The following is a 21,041-nucleotide window of genomic DNA, read 5'->3' as shown; positions in this document are numbered from 1 at the left end:
ATGTGGCCCCCACTTCTGTCCGGGACAGCCCAGTCACACTGACCAGTCAGCCCACAAGCAGAGCCTGAAACCACGCCACCTGCTTCCCCTCACCATGTGCCCGGTGTTCATGGTGTGAATGAATCGCAGAGGACGCGCCCACCCACGACCTGACTTGGGGTGCCAGGCCACTGCAGAGGCTCACAGACTCCTGTATCCATGGACCACTGATGGGGTGGCCTGTGTTCTCGGGCATCCTTAACTGCACTTGGAGCTCTGTGTCAGCCCCATGGGGCTTTCAGGAGCCGTGTATATAAGGAGTGGTCCTCCGATGAGAGCATGTGGCCAGGTGACATCTGGGATGCTCTGGGGTCACGGGAACAAGCTGGGGAGGGTCTGGGGGGACCACAGAAGGACTGGGAGGGGGGTCTCAGCCCCAGGCCCATGCAGGAAGCAGAGAGGAGGCCGCGGCCACTCCCAATGGGATAAGAAGCCTGACCTGGCCTCCAAATGAAGTGGTGGTGGCTTCCTTCTTGCTGAGTCTCCTTCATGATGGATTCAGAGCCAGTGGGGGCCCGCCCTGCATTAGTGCCCACCCAAGTGACCTCATTTCAACTGAATCCTTCTCTCAAATACAGTCACCCTCTGAGTGCTGGGGCCGAGGACTCCACCACGTGAATTTGGGGAGACACAGCTCCCACACAGGGCCCCAGCGTCTCCATCTGCACTGGAGGCTCTGGAAGGTGTGCCCATGTGGCCGTCAGAGGACCTGGGGACGTGCATCACGTGAGCTCTGAGTCCTGTTTTAAATCTAGATTCTCTGATGCGGACCAAATGCTGGTTTAAACCAGTTGTAAAGCATGGTGAAGCCAGCAGAGACAAGAAACGTGTTTCCTAAGGTCTTCCCAAGTCCTGTACACGCCGGGGAGGCAGGCGTCCTATGTATACAGACAAATCTGGGCGAGGCTGCTTCCTTAGCTCTACCAGACTGTTTGCGGAAGCTGTGTCACCTAAGACAGTAAGCTCCTATCCGTGGAAGAGTCTCAGATCAACGTGAAAACTGCTGGGATAAAAACAACAGTCTGCTTGCACCCTGACCGACCTCCTGCGCCTGCCGACCCTCACCTCATTCTCCTGTAGGTCTGGGGTCCTGGCCCGTCCTCCTGCCCAGAACAGAACGCAAACACTGTCCTTCTCACTCGAGACCTTTCCCAACCAAGCCTGTGTCTCGACCTCCAGACACAGCGGAGGAGAGATGATCTGACTCATCACGAGTTGGTAAAAGATGATAAAAAGGGTGACGCTCTTCCTTGACGTGTTGAGCACAAGGAAGAAAATTGATGGCTATGATTTAAGTAAAACTCATAAGACAGGAACATTGTGACTTTGAACCAGAGTGAAGATTCCAATCACTTCGTTCCTGGGGAGCACGGTCTCAGCAGTGTCTCCTCCTTCCCCATCCCCAGAAAAGTGGCAGCTGTGGGCAGAGCCTGTGCCCCTCCTCCCTCCCCCGGGCCTCCTTGGCCTTTTTTTTCTTTGGCAGCAGGCAGGCTGCTCTGGGCTCCCCCCAGGAGGGCCCCTCCTCCCTGTCGACGCTGCCGCCTCGACACGGAGAGTGCTCGACTGATGGAGGCTCCGCACGTGCTGCAGCCTCTCCCCCACTGGGCGAACTCCAGCACCCTGAGTGCCTGAGATCACGGCCCATCCATCTCACTGCCTGGGGCCAGGGGTGGTGGGCAGCCCCCAAAAGGATGCAGAGATTCCCGTCTGACTTTATCCTGGATATGAGCTCTGCTCACATGTTCCCATCCAAAAGCTGGCCGTGAAAAAGAGGGAATTTCTTCATTAAAATATAGACGTATGGCACAGGGATGGCTGTAGACTAGGAAGCTGGAACGTGTAAGTCAGGGACCAGACAGAACCCTAGGCCCAGCAGACAGTGAAAAGAAGAAACACGTTGTTTCAGAGGCTTGGGTCCCTGTGATGTCCATGATCAGCCCTCCAGGCTCAGAGGCCAGTCCAGACTGACCTCTAAGGACCCTGTCGTCTGGAATGGACCTCTGAGAACCCAACATGGGGATCTGACCTCTGAGGACATGTCATGTAGACCTGATCCCTAAGGACCCATCAGCCCCAACCTGAAACGCCCTTAGGAGCTATGGTTCTGGAACTCCGAGGAGGAGGGGCCAGCCCCTGCCCAACCAGGCATGTGTGAGAACCTCAGACCTGTGGGATGGCGACCTCCATTCCCTCCACAGGGATGCAGACGCAATGCCTCCCCACGGGATCAGGCCTCCCTCAGGGCCCATGAACACCTCCTGGACAGCCGGCAGGTTCAGAGACACAGGACAGGGCTGGCAACAGAAAACTGGGCTCCTCGGGAGCAAATGATTTCACCTAAACTTCCATTTCTCACCTGGGAGGTGGACCAGAACACGTGACAGCTGCTTAGGGTCAGAGGAGACAAGGTGGGGCACACGCCTCCTGGGAGAGGAGGGAGCCGTCGTTCCCCATGGCCAGTGCCCTGTCCTGCGTGGGCCCATGGGGGCTGCCACCCGGCCCCGCGTCCTGCCTCCTGCACTGAGAGGGCTTCCTGCTCACCAGGTCCTGCTAATTTTAGACTCTGGATGTGCTTGTGACCCCGGAGGAGGAGTAAGGCTGGGAGGGGAGGGCAGCCGTGACTCCCCCCGCCAGCCACCCCTGTGCTCTGCCGTCGGTGCCCTGCTTGCTGCCCAGATGATCCAGGCAACGAATACTAACAGCTGCCCCAAGGCCCAAGGTTTACGTCCAGTTCACACACACACCGGTGCTGGACGATCTGTTCCCTGCCCTCCGGGGTGGCTGCTGCTCCCTGGCAGCTGACAACCAGGGGACGGGGCTGCCCTCCTCTGGCCGCCCCAGGTCCTGACCGTGAAAGGTGTCCCCTGGCTCCTCTTCAGGATTTCAGGGCAAGTGACCCTGTCATTCCTCTGAGAACCCAGGAGGCTCTTTCTGAGAGAAATCCTTCCTGTTACAACCACCGCCATCACTGCTGGCGGGAAGCAAAGGAGTGAAGATTGAGTCAGTCTCGGGTTTTCTCTTTTCTCTTTTTCCTTCCTTTTGAACTTTTTACTAAAAGGGTCCTTTGTAAAATACGAAACTGTGAGTTTGTACATCTGTAAGGACATCTTGTTCTCAGCCTCCCGGGACCTGCTTCTCTACCCACTCCAGTTCTGATGGCACGAGGGACCCCGTCAGACCCATAGCCACATATGCCTTCCTGCAGGGAACCCTTGTTTAGGGAGCGACTAAAGAGAGACCAGAACAGAAAGTTCACCAGAAGGCTGGTCATACTCTAAACTCAGATGCTGCAAATTAAAGGTCAAGAATTCTACCTGCTGCCTGGATTCATAAGGCTCCATCTCTTTACAATTTACCTGACTAGTGAGCTTAGGAGAGAAAAGGGCTCGTTTTGAGCAGGCATATGGGTTTGCTAACCCAGTGTTACCATGTGTATCCACAGTCAGTTGCATATAGGTGTTTTAGTAACTATCAAACTTGTATATGGATTTTCAGATGGAAACAGATGCTTTAAGAGACTTTGCATTAAATTCTGAAAAAGATTCTTTTTTGAAAAATTTGGTGGGAACGCAAATCTCAATCTGGAGCGACTTTTCTGTCCTGATGGAGTCGTGAGATGTGCCTCCTCCCTGCGAGCCTGCGGAGCTGCGCCATCCTCACTCCAGCAGGCTTGGATCTGGACTGTTTTCCATTCCCAGGCTGTTGTGAAGGTGGCCTGGAACAGAGAACTGAATTGTCCTTGAGCCAGCCCAAGAGTGACTGAGGCCACCAAGGAGGCCGGGAGGTGCGACCATGAGGCCTCGGCTCCCAGGGAGAGTCCTGTCTATGGCTTTCGTTAAGATTTCTTCCCAGAGCCTCACACAGTCAACCTCATTCATCCCATGAGATCTCAGTGCTCAGCTGGTGATGATTTTTTGTATTGGAGGAGACTGTGCAGATGGAACGAATAAGAAAAACCACAGCCCTGATCCTCTGCTGCCTGAAGAGCACAGCGGGCTAGCGAGCGTCCTCAGGCAAAGCAGAGGAGCCGGCTCCCACCCCTGGCACTCACAGATAAGGGAGAAGGCACTCACCTCCCTGCTTACTGCGGTCAAGAAAGATTGAGACCTTTCGGGCCAGACCTGCGAGGAAACAGGGATTATGGGATGGATGCAAGGGAAAGCAGGCCAGCCAGAGCCAAATCAGCCAAAATCACACAAACCACAAACAGGGGAGCAGCCGAGAAGGAAACAGGAGGGAGGGGCAGACGGTGGCCCAGGCCACGGCTGCAGTGGGAAAAAAGGGCCAAATGTACCTCCGAACGTGAAAACCCAATTATCAGGGGTTTTGGCTAAAAAGACTCTCTTTCTAGACAGGAAATTGGAAGCGCTATGACTTGGGGGAAACATGACCCGACACGGCGTGGGCACTTCCAGTGAGTGGAGGTTAGTGGCCGGATGTGCACACAGTGCAGCCCAACCAGCAGGAGCTGACCCACTGGCCACGCCCGGAGGAGGCAGACACTTCCGTTTAGGTCCTTAGAGTGAGGACAGCTCTTCATTCATGGGGCCCAGCGGTCAGTGAGGAGGCCTCTGGGGGGTGGGAAGTGTGCTTCCATCTGGGTGTCTGTGGGCGCCGTGGCCCAAGGACGGGCGGTCCCACCACCGGTTCTATTTCAGAGCACGGCTCGCTCAGTTCCGGGGATGGCTGTGAACCCAGACTGACTTCAGTTCTCCTGACAGCGGGGTACCCCATGAGGGGAGTGTCCCCAGGCTAACTGCACATGCATGCACAGGAGCGTGTTCATGTGTGCACATGCATGCATGCATGCCCATGTACACACGGGAGCCAGGGGCATGCTAAGATGATGCGCAGACCCTGCACATTTCACACGACTTCCGAAAAGCAGGGGGAGGGCTCCCGCAAGAAACAGTCTCTTTAGTCACAAACCACGGAATCAAATCTTTGCTAACAAGCTGCCACGACAGCGACTTGGCGAGCAGATTCTGAGCTGGAGAGCGCGCGGGAGAACCTCACAGGCAGACTTTTCTAACTGTTCAGGGAGTGCCAAGTCCTCCCTCCCACGTGCCCTACACAGCAGCATTCACAAATGAGACCCCCTACGCCCTCTGTAGCTGAAGGACACGGTGGGCCAGGCCTCATGGGGTGCACAGCTGTGCAGGATCCCCCGTCACAGGCGCGTGGAGGAGCTGATGACCGCAGCCCCCCCCCGAGGGTGCCTCTTCCCCCCCCACAGCTCGTGGCTGCCTGGGACCTGAGACCAGGCGGAGGACCTCACTGCGGAGCACAGAGAGCTTCACGTGCCTGGGGGGGCGGTAATCTGGAGCAGGGAGCGGGGGCTGCTGCTTCTGCCCGACAAGGTCCCGGGGGAACACAGCCAGAACTCTGAAGCTGTGGGGGTCCCCCCAGACGCTGACAAGCAACTGCTGTGGAAGCTGCTAGCTCTCCCCGCAGGGTCCCAGCCCACAGCTCTGTAACTGTCAAGTCAGAGGCCAAGGCGGGTGAAGAAAAAGAAACAAGGTGCTGATGGGCAGAAGGCAACGAGAAGTTGGCACAGGGGTCAGAATTCCACCAGACCTGCCCCTCGGTTACTGAGCTTGAGCTCCTGAAATAGAAATTACAATCGGGGGTCTCTCCAGCCCTACTGGGGCTGCGATCCCCGTGCTGCAGAGGGAAGCTGTGGAGACTGAAGGATGTGGGGCCCGGAGAGGCTCCCCGGTTCTCAGTGTGCCCCTTCTGGGCCCTGCAGCACACAAGCCCTTCCTGTCTTGATCCCTTAGAGCAGTCAGCCTCCCAGGCTCACCACCCCTTCCACCTTCCATCCCCCTGAAAGAACAAGGAAATAATGTCTTCCTTTTTGCTAAGCCCACAGCTGCCTGGTCAAAAGGCAGGGGGCAGACCAAACAAACTCTGGCTTAGCCGCCGAGGAGTGCTGCGTGCCTGCCCAAAGCCCCCCTCACCCCACCTGCCGATAAAGACCTGGAGGTAAGACCCCCACCAGCTTCCTGACCCCTCAGCAACAGTGCCTCTCCTGGGGGGCTTTCTGAAACCCAGGAAAGGGAGACGGTCCAGCAGGAAGGAGTCTGTAGCAAACATGTCTACAGCAGTGGAACCACTCTCAAGTTAGGGCTGCAGTGCACACCTGGGCCAGGAGCAGCTCACACAGGTGACATCTGGGGGAGACAAGTGCAGGGGAGCCCTGAGACTGTACTGCTGTCACCTCAGCCTCCTTTCCTCCCAGCTAGACTCTCTGCCCCCCTCCCAAACTGCATGCTGTCCACCCTTGCTTTCACCTTCACTAGAGCAAAGGCAAGTGGCATCGCGGGTAAAAAACCACAGACCCATCATTTGGGGGTGGCAGGTATTTGGGGGCGGCAGGTACGTAGGCCGCTGCAAGAGGAATAAACTAGACAACAGTGTATCCACTGGGCTGCCAGTGGGCTCCCCACTTTCTCATCCTCTGGCCCTGCCGGGAGGCTGACCCTGCTCTCGACCAGCCCCTGCCTTCCCTGCACAGGGGTCTGCAGAACGGCGGGAGCCTGGGGTGTGTCCCGTCCTGCTGGATGGCAGCAGGAAGCTAAGGACTGAAAACCACGATTCAACTCGTCCAGCGTGTCCCGCAGTGAAACAAACCTGTGAGCGTGAGCACCTGAGAGCCACGGGGAGGCCGTCAGCCACCTGCTCTGCTGCAGCCAGCAGCACTGAGGCGGGCCTGAGGTGGGGCTGGGGGCTGAGCGGGTGGGAGGTGGGGGCGCTGCAGGGCAGGGATCAGGCTTTTGCTCCAATGTTGGAAAAAGCAAGAGAGAGACAGAGGGACCTGTGATGGCAGCTGTCATCCACGTTAGCCCAGGACTGGGCCCAGAGGGGCCTGGGCAACAAGAAAACGGCTGTGTTGGGTCCTGTGGAGGTGGGTATGCATGACCATTTTGTTCCTGAAGAAAATGTAAAAACATGGCTATTTTAAAAATTAACACATACGGAAGTGTCTGCCGTGGAGCCAGCTGTGCCCCCAGGGGTCGGCGTCTCCCTAGGACAAGTGCTCTGACGGAGGAGACAGAAGCAGCCATGGAGGCACCTATCGGCCACGCGAGGACATGCGAAGACCCCAGGCCAGCAGGGGGCCGACAGCAAGCCGCTCCCGCCTCCATCTGGCAGCAGCTCTGCGACCACACTGGAGGGCGGCTCCGGCTGAGGGTGTCCCTGGAAATCCAGACCCGCGGCCGCATTAATGCTGTGTGAACAGCGAGCGCGGGGCTGAGAGGTGCAGACCTCCTGACAATGGGCTGGACCCAGAGACCGGAAGGCGGTGCTGGTGTCTCTCACCCTGGGCGTGGGGCAGCCATGCACACCGACAGGCAGCACGCACAGCAGTGGCCGGTGGGTGCTGCAGCCGCGCCTCTGTCAGCCCAGGGCAGGCAGGCAGCGCACTGGCCTCCCCCGTAGGACCAGACACAACTGGGGCGCCTGCTGTGTGCTCATCACCGAGAGGCGATTAACTCGGGCACGAGGGGCACAGAATGCAGCCCCAGGCCCTGCCGCGGCCACGCTCTCACAAGCAACACGAGCTTCCAGCCGAGGACGGGGGCTGTGGGCTGGTCAGAGCTCGGCAGGACTTCCACCCGCGAGCAGAGTCTCCCAAGGTGGAGGCTGGCTGGGTCGTTACTTGGGGAGTCTGAGTGGACTGAGCGCCTGCAGGACCCCGGGGAGCACCCACCTCGGGTGGTGGGCAGCATGTCGGAGAGCCCCTGCCAGGCCGTCACCATTTCTGGATTCTTTTCCAAATCAGCAAAGTTCTTCCAGACTCTGATGGCACCGTCATCTTGGGGAGACAAGAGAGGATATTCAAATGCAGGCCTGGCTGCTCTGGGAAGGGGAGGAGGGCCCTCCCCCGGAGGCACAGGAGGACAAAGGCTGCCCAGCCCAAGGGACAGATGGGTCTCTCGTCTGGTGAGGAGCCTATCAGAGGCAGAGTGAGGCCTCTTCTGGCCTGACCTTGGGCTTCAGGGCTGTGCCTCCGCCTCAGCATTCCCGATCCCCCCCGAGGGGATCACCTGCCAAGAAGAGGCAGTCTCAAGGGGACGGTGCTCAGGGCCTCTCTCTCCCCACCTCCCCTCACACGAGACTCAGGAAATGGGCGGGTTGTTCCTCCTGCCTCTCCAGGCTCAGAACGGGGCAGAGGCCCCAGTGTTCTCCGGCAGATGGGCAGCCAGGTGGGCCTGAGTGTGTGGGTCCACCACCTGGCTGTCTGTCCGTCTGTCCTTCCTTCCTTCCTCCTGGTGTTGCTTGCCCCCAGGACCCTGCTCTCTGGCCTCACTAGCCCTTCACATGAGGCCCTCAAGGATGACCTTGCCTCAAGCTGCAGAGGGAGGATGAGGTCATCTGGGGACACACTGGGAAACACTTGCCTGATCTCTGCTGAGAAGTGAAGCCTCGTGCTGCACCTCCACTGGGACCCGACTCCTGAAGGGCCCTGGGTTCCTCTGCTGTGTCTCTGTGTCCGGGGAATCACCCTCTCTGCCTCCTCTTTGGCGCTCAGAGAGGCTCGGTGTGATCTGTCCTCAAACCCCCAACTGACCCTACTGGCTGCCCGCACCACTCTGGGTTTTTGTCCTCCCCCTCCCTGCCTGATGTCTGCCAGGGGGCTGGCTTTGGACCGGGGCTGGACTTTATTTTCCTGGGGAGGGCTGCCAGCAGGACCTCTCCCCATGGGTGTGCCTTTAATGATGGAGGCCTCCACTTGGGAGCGGTTAGTCCCCTTTGCCAGAAGAAACAATCGAGGTCACAGGAAGCTTTGTGCCAATTCGTGCTGGGGTCTTGCATCTGTCCCCCACCACCTCTGCATTGCGGTTTAGGTCCCCACCACACAAACCCCACTCACCTGTGGCTGTGAGCAGGAGTGAGCAGTCCTGGCCATTCAGATACTCCATGGCCGTGACCCTCGTGTACCGAGGGTTTCCGTTGTGGAAATAATCCAGCTTCTCCCCTTTCTCCCAGTCCCAAAAACTTCAGGGAATAAGAGAGGAATACGGCTAGTGATCAGGGAAATACAAAAGCCACAAGGAAATACCACCTTACACCCACCAGGTCGGCCACCAGCAAAAACACAGAAAGGGACAAATGTTGTCAGGGATGTGGAGAAACTGGAATGCTGTGCCCTGCTGGTGGGAACATAAAATGGTGTAGCTGCCATGCGAAACAAGAGTGGTTCTTCAAGATAACTAAACACAGAACTACCGTTTGGCCAGGATTCTACCTCTGGGTATACACTGTGCACCCAGGTTATATCAGTGTCACTCACAACAGCCAAAGGGTGAAAGCAACCCAAATGCTCATCAATGGAGGAAGGATGTAACAAAATGTGGTCCATACACATGGACTATTATTCTGTCTTAAAAGGGAAGGAAGTTCTGACACCTGCTTTGTTAAGTGAAATAATCCAGTCAAAAAAAGGACAAATACTAGATGATTCCACTTATATGAGGTTCCTGGAATAGACAAATTCATAGAGACAGGAAGTAGAGTGTGGGGTGCTGGGCCTGGGAAGTGGGGAGGGGGAGTCAGTGTTTCATGGGGACAGAGTTTCAGTTTAGGGTGATGAAAAAGTCCTGGAGATGGACAGTGGTGATGGCTGCACAACAAGGTGAATGTGCTTAATGCCACTGAACTGCACACTTAAAAAAGGAGAAGACAGTAAATTTTATGTTATGTATAAAAAAAGGAGAGGAATAAGAAACAGGTAAGAATTCTATCCATTTTGGGTTTCCCCGGTGGCGCAGTGGCTGAGAATCTGCCTGCCAATGCAGGGACACGGATTCGATCTCTGGCCCGGGAAGATCCCACATGCCGTGGAGCAACTAAGCTCGTGTGCCACAACTACTGAGCCTGTGCTCAGAGCCTGTGAGCCACAACTACTGAGCCCACGTGCTGCAACTACTGAAGCCCGCGCGCCTAGAGCCCGTGTTCCACAATGAGGGAAGCCACTGCAATGAGAAGCAGCCCGTGCACCACAACGAAGAGTAGCCCCCGCTCGCCGCAACTAGAGAAAGCCCGTGTGCAGCAATGAAGACCCAACACAGCCAAAAAAAAAAAAAAAAAAAAAGAATTATATCCATTTTATCAGCTATAAAAAGAATCGCGTCCATGGTTCTCTCCCATCAAGTGAGCGCTTTCTCAGTGACATAAGGGCAATGGTCACTATGAATTAACATGGTGTCTTGTTACTGACACTTCCCCTTCACACACTTGCTGCCCTTGCACACAAGCGGGTTCCTCACATGTCCTGTCACTGTGGGATCCTGATGAGCCCCTGTGCACCGGTCTCTGTTCACTGCACAGGAATGGCTCCATCTTCGTACCAGAAGCTCCCGTCCCGGCCCACACATAACCGTGCTCAGGCCTCTGGAACACCCGTGGTAACGTGGCCAAGTGCAACCCTGGGAGGGCGTGGGCAACACCAGGAGGAGGGACGTCTCTCTGCACGTTTTCCAGCACCCCTCCCCCCCTGAAACAGCCCAAAGGCCCGGGCTGAGGAGCTTCCACACCAGGAGGGTGCAGGGGCATCCTGCCCACACCTCCCAGGGGCTACCTGTTCTCCAGCTGAAACGCCAGCCCTGCAAGTGCCCCACGTACCAGATGCTGTCTTTGTCAGCGACGGCCACACACGGCGTAAAGGGGTGAAACTTGACCACGGAGGGGACACCAGGGTTCCTGTTCAGAAATATCTGGTCGTCCAGCCTTGTGATACCTGCCCAGGGAAACACACGACTATGGGTCTCAATTTGCAGCAAATGTCAATGATGTATTTTACCAAGGCCGACACCAGTCCCTAATGTTTGGGGACCTGGAGGGGCCCAGAGGAAAGCAGGGGTTACAGCGCAGGGGTGGGCTCCTGACAGCAGGGCCCTGCCTCTGCTTGTACATGGCTAGCATTCGATATATAATTGCGACAACCCGTCAGCAATACTCAGATCAGTGCACACTGGTTAAGGTTTTAGGAAAAGAGCACCAAAGATTTTGGAATAAAGCTCAGTAAGGCTGAGATTCGTAACTGAGACCCAAGGCTGAAGTCTCGGTTTGGCCATCGCTGTCTGCAATCCAGCCAAGGATGTGAACGGGGATTTGTTCACCAGGCCCCAATACAGCCACTTGGGAAAAAACCCTCGTGGCCCTGAAGGAGCTTTAGAAGAACAACGAAAAGAGGATAAAACTGCTAAGAGCATCCGACAGGTTCACACACATTTCTGGAGAATGACACAGGCTTATGCAGAGGAGCCAGGCATGGTGGCCCCTCTTCCCTGCACGTCGTAGAGGGTGAGCAGCCCTTGTGACACTCAGGTCCCGGAGTCACCCCCTCCTCAGTGGCTGGACGCAAGTCTTGGGTGACACAGAGGAGCTGCTCACGCTTTGTGAACCTGGCGCCGGCCGGGCGAGCTACTGTCACCCACAATTTCAGTCCTTTTCCGCCTCCCTTTGCTAAAACAACTAACACAGAAAACCACTCAACAATCAAGACAGGGTTAAACTAACAGGCAAACAGGTCCCAGAGGGTTTAACTGTTGCCCAGAGGTGCCTTCCCCCACAGCCATGGGTTCCTCAGGACAGAGGCGTGATTTGACCCAGGAAAGATGAGGGGATACCCAGGTCCTGAGTCACTGCAGGTGTTCTGCAGACATGCAGAGATCCATGTATGATGGCAAAGTCATGGTGTCATGGGGGGTGGCCGGAGGGGTCATGGATAGAAAAGGCAGCATTAACTTTCTCAGCTCGTATTCCGGGGCCTCACTGACTTGTCCAGTGACTTTGCTCGGCCTGCAGGTGTGATTCCCATACTTCTACCGTTCACAGCCTTCCCAGCACACCGCTGGCCTCAGATAAAACTACAACTTCATGAGGAGTCCAGGCTCTGAGTGCGGCAGGTAGCGGAGGAGGCTGTGGACTCACTAGCGGCCCTGTCCTCCCTGCCCACGTCCACTGGCAGTGATGCTCCCGTCAGCAAGCTCACTTGCTAAGGTTTTCAGCGGCTCAGCAGTTCCTCTCGGTGTGTGTCTGACAAGCAGACCTCTTTTTTTCCACAAAGACTGGAAAAGAGAACCCCTGACCCTAATTTACAGAGATACTTTTTTTCTTTTTTGTCTGGAAAACCTAGTTGTTTTTCGAGTGGCTGGCTCTAATTTCACCCCGTTCAGATGTCCGACTGCACGCAGCAGACTGGCTCCCAGGTTGCGCCCGTGGGTACAGAGAAACCAATTTGTTCTGCTGTCCCCGTCCATAGGCCTGGGGTTCTAAAGAACCACCAACTTCCAAGAAAATAGGCCCTTGACCCCATAATGCGGAGAGCTTCTATCATGCTGGGCGGCTCGCTCTCTCCTGGAGAAAGCTGCAGACTCTCAATTCCACACCCCAGAGGCTTTACATCCAGCTGCGACAGTGCTTTCATAGAGGCGAGTTACAAACAACCAAGATTGGTTTTAGCAGAAGTGACCGCACATTAATGAAACGTGACCCGAGCATCTCACGGAGAGCACTGTGAACACGTGCCGAAGTGCTTCCGAAACAGCATTGCTTCTGGAAGTGCTCAGTGGGCCAAGGAGTGCGATGGGCCTGGGCAGGCAGGCCAGGGACGAGACCCCGACTCCAGGCTGCCTGCAGGCAGGGACGGTCTCATGGGTTCTCACCCTCAACTTTAAAAAGTAACCGGTAATAATCAAGAGAATTTGACAGGACAGGGAGGCAAGGTCACGACAATAATTCAACAGAAGCGTTAAGAGCCTGCTTATCCACTCTGTGCGGTACCTGGGCAGGGTCAGTCCACCGCCCAAAGCTGGCCCAGCAATGAGGGCTCAGGCAGAGCCAAAAGACCAGCCCACGCCCTGTGCACTCACAGCTGTGGGACTGGGTCGGTTCCCGGGCCAGCGGGGGCTGTACTGCTGGGAGAGGGAGAGGAGAGAGGCTCGTCTCTGGGGGATGGTGAGGGCCCCAGTACTCTGTCCCTGTTCTGATCACAGGGTGGAGGCCCTCAGCTGCCCCCTCCCACCCTGCTTCAGTGCCTGGGGGGCTGCTGCAGCCAATATGAGGAGGACCCGCGGCCCAGCAGCCCTCCCTGTGGCAGCCACTTGTCCACGCTGCTCACTGCCACTTCACCGGGGGGTGGGGCTGGGGGGCATGCAAAGTGGGCGGTTTGGGCATCTGTTGGCAAATTTAGTAAAAGGTTTGGTCAAAATGTGACTGATACACAGCTTTGGGTGATAGAGAGCAATTATTTGGGGGCCTGGTGGGGTCCAGGTAAACACAGCCAGGGCCTGGTGTTTGTCTTCTGTCCCCATGGGGAGGACACAGGCCCACTCCGCCGTGGACCCCAGGGCCTGCGGAGGGCTTGCTCCTTCCTCTCTGGAAACGACAAAAGGCAGAAGACACAATTGCCCAGAAGCTGCCAGTCAAGACAGGAGCTTCCCTGGACGATGATCCCAGAGAGCTTCCAAGTCTCCCTGAGGGCAAAGGCACAGAGTCTCCCGGGACCAGGCTTTGTCAGGCAGGCGGATGGTGCCCCCACCTTGGCACTCCTCCCTCCCTCGAGCACCTCTGCCAGCCTCACTTCTCCCCTGCACAAGGGCGGGTGGGCGCCTGCTCAACGACCGCGGTGGCCCCTGGGGACACTGCTTACCCTTCTGGATGAGCTGCTGCGCCTGCTTCCTGACGCGGGTGTTTCGCAGAAACCGCCACTCCCGCTCCTTGCGGATCTGACTCTCCAGGTCATGCTCTTCCGGGATCTTCAACAATAAAAAAACAATTATTTCCAGATAAGAGGATTCGTCCTCCGCAGGTGCTAAAGAATCTGGGTTCTCTGGTCAGCCCAGTGTCCAGTGTCCTACCGCAGGCTAGAGCAGAGCATTACAGTCAGAGGTTGGTCACTGGACCCCCGAAGCAGCTTCCCTCTCTATGCTGGGAGTGCCGCTCACTGCTGCCCGCTGGGCTTAGAGGCTCTGAGACCTGGGACCGGGTGGGGGGAGGGCTGGCCGGCGCGGGGACACGGAGTGGAGACTTAGGAAACCCCTGCCCCCACGACGGCCCAATGGTGGAAGCCAGAAGTCTCGCACTCTGACAGGGCAGCAGGGGGGCTGGTTTCAAAGCAGACAGATTTTGAGGGGAGATTCAGGGATTAGGGCTGGGTGTTTTCTGAAGGAGGGGACACAAAGGGCCCTGCTGTGCCAGACACTAAATTTGCTCCTTCTTGCCCTTAAATGCAAAATCGGAAAAAGATGGGCTGTGCTCAGAGACTTTTGCTTTTATTCTTTGATGCCAAAGGGAACAGAGGCATCTGGTTAGAAGATGAACGAGCTCATGAGAAGTGACAGAGGACAGCAGCCAGGGCACGGCTACCCTGTGACAGCTGCGAGAGGCAGGCCGGGCCTGAGGGTGGGGTCTTCTCTGGGAGTTGCTGCCCGCCCCACTCCACCTAATGCAGCAGAGGGTGAAGCTGGCATCGGATTCCGTACAGGTGGAGACTGAGGAGGGAGCTTCGACCCTTCTGCCCTCCCTAATCGGCTTTCAAGAGACGGAGTTTATCTGCACGTGGAGTATATGGATGCTGCGGAACAGTCCCCTTTCCTGGATAAGGGCCCTTCTCGCTTCACGGCTGGCGTGTGTGCATGGCGTGGATGCCTGTGGGCTACGGATGGGTGTGCCTAGGAGAGGGCCACACTTAGCAAATAATGAGTTATGATTTAAGTCTACTTTATTCATAACAATCACTTGTCATGTAAAAAAGATGTATCTCCTAAATCACATAGTCAATCTGGCTAACTCTGGTTCCCTGCTTGAAAACTCAGAGTTGTAAAATCCCAAAATACAAAAGGAATCGAGTAAACTAGGAAAAACCCTTCTTCCACTTAGCTGAGTTAACCAGCCTTGTACTCAGCCAGGCAACACCACACAGGCAGAAGGAGCCCATATTCATCCTGGAGAAAGCATCAGGATGAAGGACAGTGAACGTGGTCATGTGCACGTGCCCGTGTATAAGTGTGGCTGAGAAATGAGGTGACGTCTACACGGAGAGGAGTTCAGCTCACGTTTTAGGCAGTTATTACATGAAATGGTCATGGAGCACTTTCGTGTCTTCTCCTAGAATGCTCTGTGTTATCTCTGATCACAAATGAACAACCCCAAACCTCACCTCGTCCCTGTGTACAGGTGCCGAGGCCTCTGTGTTCCAGCATTTCACTGCTACACTCCTTTTTTTCTCTTAAAAATCACAAAACTACACCCAGCAAAACAGCAAAGATATCCTGACACAGAGACAACCGAAGAAAAGTCACCCAGAGCCTCCAGAGCACAGTTAGTGCTGTAGACATAACCCCACAAAGGTACTTGGGATAGACGGTGGGTTTTTACCAGTTGGTTTTGTTTCATGACAATCCAGAGATTATTTGAAAACAAATAACAAATAACCAATAACGTAGAATAATAAGAAAACCCCACATGAAAAGACTGAGACTGCACCTGAATAAATCTCTCGTTTCTGCGGGAATATATTAGAGGAAGGGTCTAGACAAGCAGGAAGGGAGTGGGACAGGCAGGCATGAAGTTCTGGACTGTACTCCCCATGGTGGGGGCAGGTGGGAGGAAGGAAGGGGGACGGGAGGCAGCTGCGCATGGGAGTGTGGCCACACGTGCCTTGGGGACACAGACAGGCTGACCTCCACGGCACAGCTGGGCATCACTGCCCTGGGCTGAATCCTAAGCAGCAGAGCGTGGCGCTCCCGGGAGCAGTCCCACGGGCATACAGGCTCTGCTGAGCTCAGAGAAGGACTTGCAGAACTGAACTGAACTAAACCGCAGCCCAGGAACCAGTGCACGCATCGTCTTGGGGATAATTGCCATGAAGTACTAGGACAAGCAGGGGCGGAGAGCAGTGGGACAGTGTGGGAGGCGAGGGTGGAGTGAGACGAGGAGAGGACAAGAGAGCAGAAGAGGCCATGAGAAGCAGCCGGCGTTGGCCGGCCGGGATGGACAAGGATGTACGGAGGGACCAGACAGACGATTTCCCACTCAGCCTTTCTTAATCATCTGCTCATGTGCTCCTCCCCTCTCCCATGGCTCTGCAGGCTGAACAAAAGCTTCTGACTAAACAAAAGCCCAGACCCACACTGTGCTGCGCTTTCCTCTAAGCAGAGCTGGAGGGATGTGGGTGTGGGAAATAGTGTTACATGATTAGGATCACGACACTCCTCGAATTCCTAACACCTCCTGGCTTTTCCTCAAACAGAAACCAATTACGGTGCTGAAGCCTCCTGAAGCCTCCTGAGGAGCTGGCGGCTGACAGCTGGTGAGGGTGTCCCCCTCGCTCCTCGCCTGTCACTGGGGCAGGCTGGGCTTGGGAACAAAGGAAGACCAGAGGGTCTGCAGAAGCCTGAGGGCGGGCATTTCCACGTGGAGCAGGTTCTCATATGATGAATTTGTGAATCACAGGGCTGGGTCTTACCCTCAATGCCTCTGAATTTAAAGAGGTTCAAGTGCACGGGATAAAATTCATGACAGGCACGTGACTATCATGATTGCAGCATGACCCCTGGGGAAGGCTCATGATGTCAATGCTAAATTCTCAGACACCGAGCTCCCTGGGTTCCCACCAGAAACAAAGCCGAGTTCTGTGGCAGGACAGAGTACCTCTGCGCTTGCCTCTCACCTCGTTTAATAACAAACACCCTCCCCAAACAATGACGGGGGTCAGCAGTACCGGGAGGGTGTGCACTGGCTGCGGGCTGACCCGGCTCAACCCGCCACCTCTGGGCACGACATCTAAGGGGTGAAGACCACTGACTGCCAAGGAAAAAGCTCTGAAGTGCAGATCAGAGTTCACTGCAGGTACTGATACCCAACGATGGGCATTTTCATCATCAGGCCACACTTCTCATAAAGCATCAGGGTGACCGAGATACAGTTCACATGCATTAAATTTCACCCTTTTGGGCACAGTATGTAACCACCACCACAGTGAGCATGTTGAACAGTCCCCCACACCTCAAACTGCCACGTGCCCTCTGTAGTCAAGCCCTCCCCCCAGCCCCAGCCCAACACCCTGCCCTCTGTTCTCTGTCCCTGCAGCTTTGTTTCGCCTTTTCCAGTGGTGGCTGTGGGTCTGCATCTGAGTGAAACACGTGAACATGTAAGTAGAGGTCCCCACAAACCGCAGCCCTCGCCTGCGGAGCCTCCCCCCGCGGTCAGCTGACGTGCGCTGCTGGAGGGCACCTGCACTCTGAGTCTGAGTACCCGGTGCTGAGGAAAGGAAAGCAAATTCTTAGGGAAAAGTCAAGTTCATTTCTAAGTTTAAGAGAAACATGTTTTGGATTACCTATGCCACTTCTCCCCACAGGTAGATGACTGAGAACAGGCATCCCTGGAGACTTCAAGGACAGCCACTCAGCACCCCACCAAGTAGCTTCCGAGAATTACAGTCACTGCCGTTTCAGTGAGATGGCAGACCAACCACCTAGAGTCCAAGTCACTTGACCGCACTTGCCTTAAGCAGGAGACTGTATCAACGAAACTGAACTTCCATTACTATTAGACTAACCCCCCTTAACTTTCAAGCAGATGGTATGTACCACAGATCTAAAGGACAACTCGCTACCTACAGCACCAGTGATGAACTGTCTCCTGGGACAAATTCTGGTGTTTGCCTACTCCCTCCTTCCTTAGCCAGAGGAGCCCGAGATGTCCTGTCTGCAGGCGGACAGGTCAGCAGGAGCAGGCCGACCCTGGCGTGGACAACACACTTGGTTGACTGTAACAGGCCTCAATGATCTCTTGGGGTCATTTCTTTATTTTTTATTGTTTTTAAAAATTTATTTTTGGCTGTGTTGGGTCTTCGTTTCTGCATGTGGGCTTTCTCTAGTTGCAGCGAGTGGGGGCTACTCTTCGTTGTGGTGCATGGGCTTCTCATGGTGGTGGCTTCTCTTGTTGAGGAGCATGGACTCTAGGCGCACGGGCTTCAGTAGTTGTGGCACGCAGGCTCAGCAGTTGTGGCGCAAGGGCTTAGTTGCTCTGCAGCATGTGGGATCTTCCCAGACCAGGGCTCGAACCCTTGTCCCCTGCATTGGCAGGCAGATTCTTAACCACTGCGCCACCAGGAAAGTCCCGGGGTCATTTCTTTAATATATTTTTTTCCTGATTATAAAGGTACTTCGTGCTAAGTGTAGAAAGTATGGCCATCCTGTGGCCAGTTTACGTCCTGCTTTTTTTTCCCTTTTAAAAAAATTTTATCATGAGCATTTTCTTATGTTACTAATTTCAAAGCTTTATTTTTTAATAGCTCCAATAATATCGTATCAAATACTTCATCCTTTTTTAACCATTCCCCTCCTGTTGGACATTTCCGTGGATCCTAGTTTTCGCTACTGAGAGGGTGCTTCTTTTTAGCAACGGGGCTTGATAAATGAGAACTCTATCACCTGCCTCAGGCACTGACAACCGTTATTCTGTGTTGTAACTGACAAAAATCAGTATCACTACAGGGAAACAGGAAGGCCAGAGAAAAGTTGTAATAGAGTCCAAATACTCTGCCTGGAAATTACTTGGTTATGTAGCTTGATATACAAGTGAGAATAAACTGCAGTTTTCAATTTTCCATTACCTATGAGGGAAGAGGAAGGTGGTTTTGTAAGAACGTGCTTTAGATCAGCAAGTCTAAAATGAACCCCTGCAGCACTCCCTGCAGAAAGACGGGCACGAAGATTCAGCTCTGACAGCACTGCCCTGTCTCACCCTGGCACCCTGAATGTGTGGCCTGAGTCTGTAGCAAGAGGACACACGTCACGTCATCAAACCTGGAAGGCAGTGTCCTGGAATAAGCCAGATTACCCCAGTCAGCTAGCTTAGTCCAACAGTCCCCAAAGCCAGAAGTGGCCCAAGTGAGGCCTGGGGACCACCTGGATGACCTTGCTAATCAAGACAAAATGGCACATTTTATACTGGCAAGCTCGGAAAAGGCAGGTAAGTGAGGTCTGTTTCTTTTACTGTTTTTTACCTGTTAATACCAGCTACCATGACAGCAATCTGGCGTCCCCTCAACAGCCACCCTCGGTGGGACAGGAGGCCAGTGGGCACAGCAGGGCCCTGTGCAGCCAGCACCTGCCCCAGGCCACGGCTCAGGGCAGGGCCTGCGCAACTGCACCTGGGCTGCTAGGAGTCACAGCATGTGGCCCCCGAGGGTCACAGTGAGCAAACCAGTGAGGATCAGACCTTGAGCTCAGAGCAGAGGGGTTCAGACACCCAGGCCTGAGGCCGGGGCTCTGGAGTCCTGTGTGCGTTTGCTGAGGAGATGGGGGCAGTGCATGCCAGGGGATTCTGGCTTTAAACCCAGAGAGCTGCTGACACACCACTACCTTCATGACAGGCTGGGCGAAGTACCGCGCGCTCCAGTCGCAGAACCCTGTCTGCATTGTGGCCGAAATGAAACTTTTGTGCCCGGCAGCATCATCCGGGTCGTCAGTGGTCTTCGGGGCATTTGGAAAGGAGGAGGGGAGGAGAAGACAGAAACAAAGTTAGTCACGTCACCCCCGAACTTCTTTGTGAGCTCGAGACAGTCCATCCCTGGAGACCAAGGCACAGGGGTCAGGCTTCTGAGGGCAATATCTCCGTGGTCCCCTCACTTCTGCGTCCTGGTGCCCAAGGAACCCCGACTGTCAGACAGGGCTCTGAGTCTGCGCTCAGAGGTCGAGCATCCCCCAGGGCTGGCTGAGGTGGCCTGGGCTGCAGAGTCCCTGACACTTGCCATCGGTGCTGAGTCAGCAGCCCCACGAGGACTTTGTTGCTTGGTCCCAGGGCCGCCACTCCCACCAGGCCAGTCATACACATAGGACCTTGGCCTACCCTCTGGCTCCTGGATAAGAGCACAGTAGAGCTTGGGCCAACTGGGACTTCTAAGCATTAAAACTTAAAACACGTGGCTCTGCTCACTGGGACAATGGTTCAGTTTGTTCCCCGCTGCAGAACCAATGGGGGCCAGGATGGCAGAGCAGGGGTTTGCCTCACTGCACGTGGTCAGGCATGAGAAGTGCCTCACAGAGCAGCCCCCGCTACCCAGGGAGACACGCTGGGTGGAAAATCCCACAGATGGGGTCAGCAATAAGGTCTTACCTCCCGCCTGACAGGGGAACCGCAGCCACCTGCCGCCACCTCGCGGCTCTGCTGGGCCAGGACCCACGGATCATGGTCCAGCCACTCCTGCCTGGCTGCCCCATGTAGGGTCCAGCCGGGAGGCTAAACATGGCACCTGGCGTTGTGGCCGTTTTTGTTCCTCAGCCATCGAGGCGAGGGGAGCAGGCAGCTCCAAAGCCAGGTGGGCGGGGCCGGTGGCAGGTGTGGACACCTGTCCATCCCCGACACCTGCATCTAGTTCCAAAGTCAGGGTGCAGGCTGCTGTGACCTTCCTGTTAAATTGCCGGTCACTGGTGAGCTGAGACGTGTCCTTGGCACATTCAGAACACCCTCGCTATACCGTTTGTGCTTGGCCGGGACAGCAGCAAGCAGTCTGGACAAGACACGAGGCCCCAGCTTTTGTGTCCACCTGTTATGTGTTCTCACAACCCTGACAAACAAGGACGCCAATTCCTCCCTCTCCTGAACGGCCTCGTTTAACTTAGCGGCTGAGACCACACCCACCTACGGGGCATAGTTGAATGTTGATGGAAAAAGCAAACAACCTGTCAGAACAAGCGCTTCTGTGGAGCAGCTGCCACGTTTAGTGGAGACAAATGCTATTGACTGAGAAGGGAAAAAGCCAATCAGCCCATGTGCTGCTTGTTACATGGAAGCTGCCAAGAGTGAACCCAGAACAAGGGGCTGCAGGAGGAAGAGGGACACCCTGCAGTATCTGCCCAGACGTGGGGGCAGGAGCCCAGAGCCGTCGGTGGCTCACGGCTTTCTGCACCCGGGCCGAGGCCACATGCACCCCGTCGCCCGAGGTGGTGCCTCTCCTCTCAGGAGCGAACGTCCCAGCACCCAAG

General features: G+C 55.5%; 1 protein-coding gene across 6 annotated transcripts in view; it reads right to left on the bottom strand.

Annotated features, from left to right (window-relative positions):
- RPTOR (regulatory associated protein of MTOR complex 1) overlaps nt 1-21,041 on the bottom strand; it is a 344,118-nt gene that overhangs the window by 8,592 nt on the left and 314,485 nt on the right. For 5 of the 6 annotated variants that reach the window (XM_059998020.1, XM_059998025.1, XM_059998022.1 and 2 more), the window contains 6 exons: nt 19,419-19,529; nt 13,700-13,805; nt 10,669-10,783; nt 8,918-9,042; nt 7,754-7,858; nt 4,113-4,160 (listed from right to left, as the gene is read on the bottom strand). In XM_059998020.1, the coding sequence (XP_059854003.1) occupies nt 4,113-4,160; nt 7,754-7,858; nt 8,918-9,042; nt 10,669-10,783; nt 13,700-13,805; nt 19,419-19,529 (610 nt within the window). The remainder of the gene's footprint in view (nt 1-4,112; nt 4,161-7,753; nt 7,859-8,917; nt 9,043-10,668; nt 10,784-13,699; nt 13,806-19,418; nt 19,530-21,041) is intronic. The other variant, XM_059998021.1, reaches the window with a different exon arrangement.

Source organism: Delphinus delphis, chromosome 19 (assembly GCF_949987515.2).
Source record: "Delphinus delphis chromosome 19, mDelDel1.2, whole genome shotgun sequence".
NCBI classification, from domain to species: Eukaryota; Metazoa; Chordata; class Mammalia; order Artiodactyla; family Delphinidae; genus Delphinus; species Delphinus delphis.
Note: the sequence above shows the minus strand (reverse complement) of the source record. Positions and strands in the feature narration are given on the sequence as shown.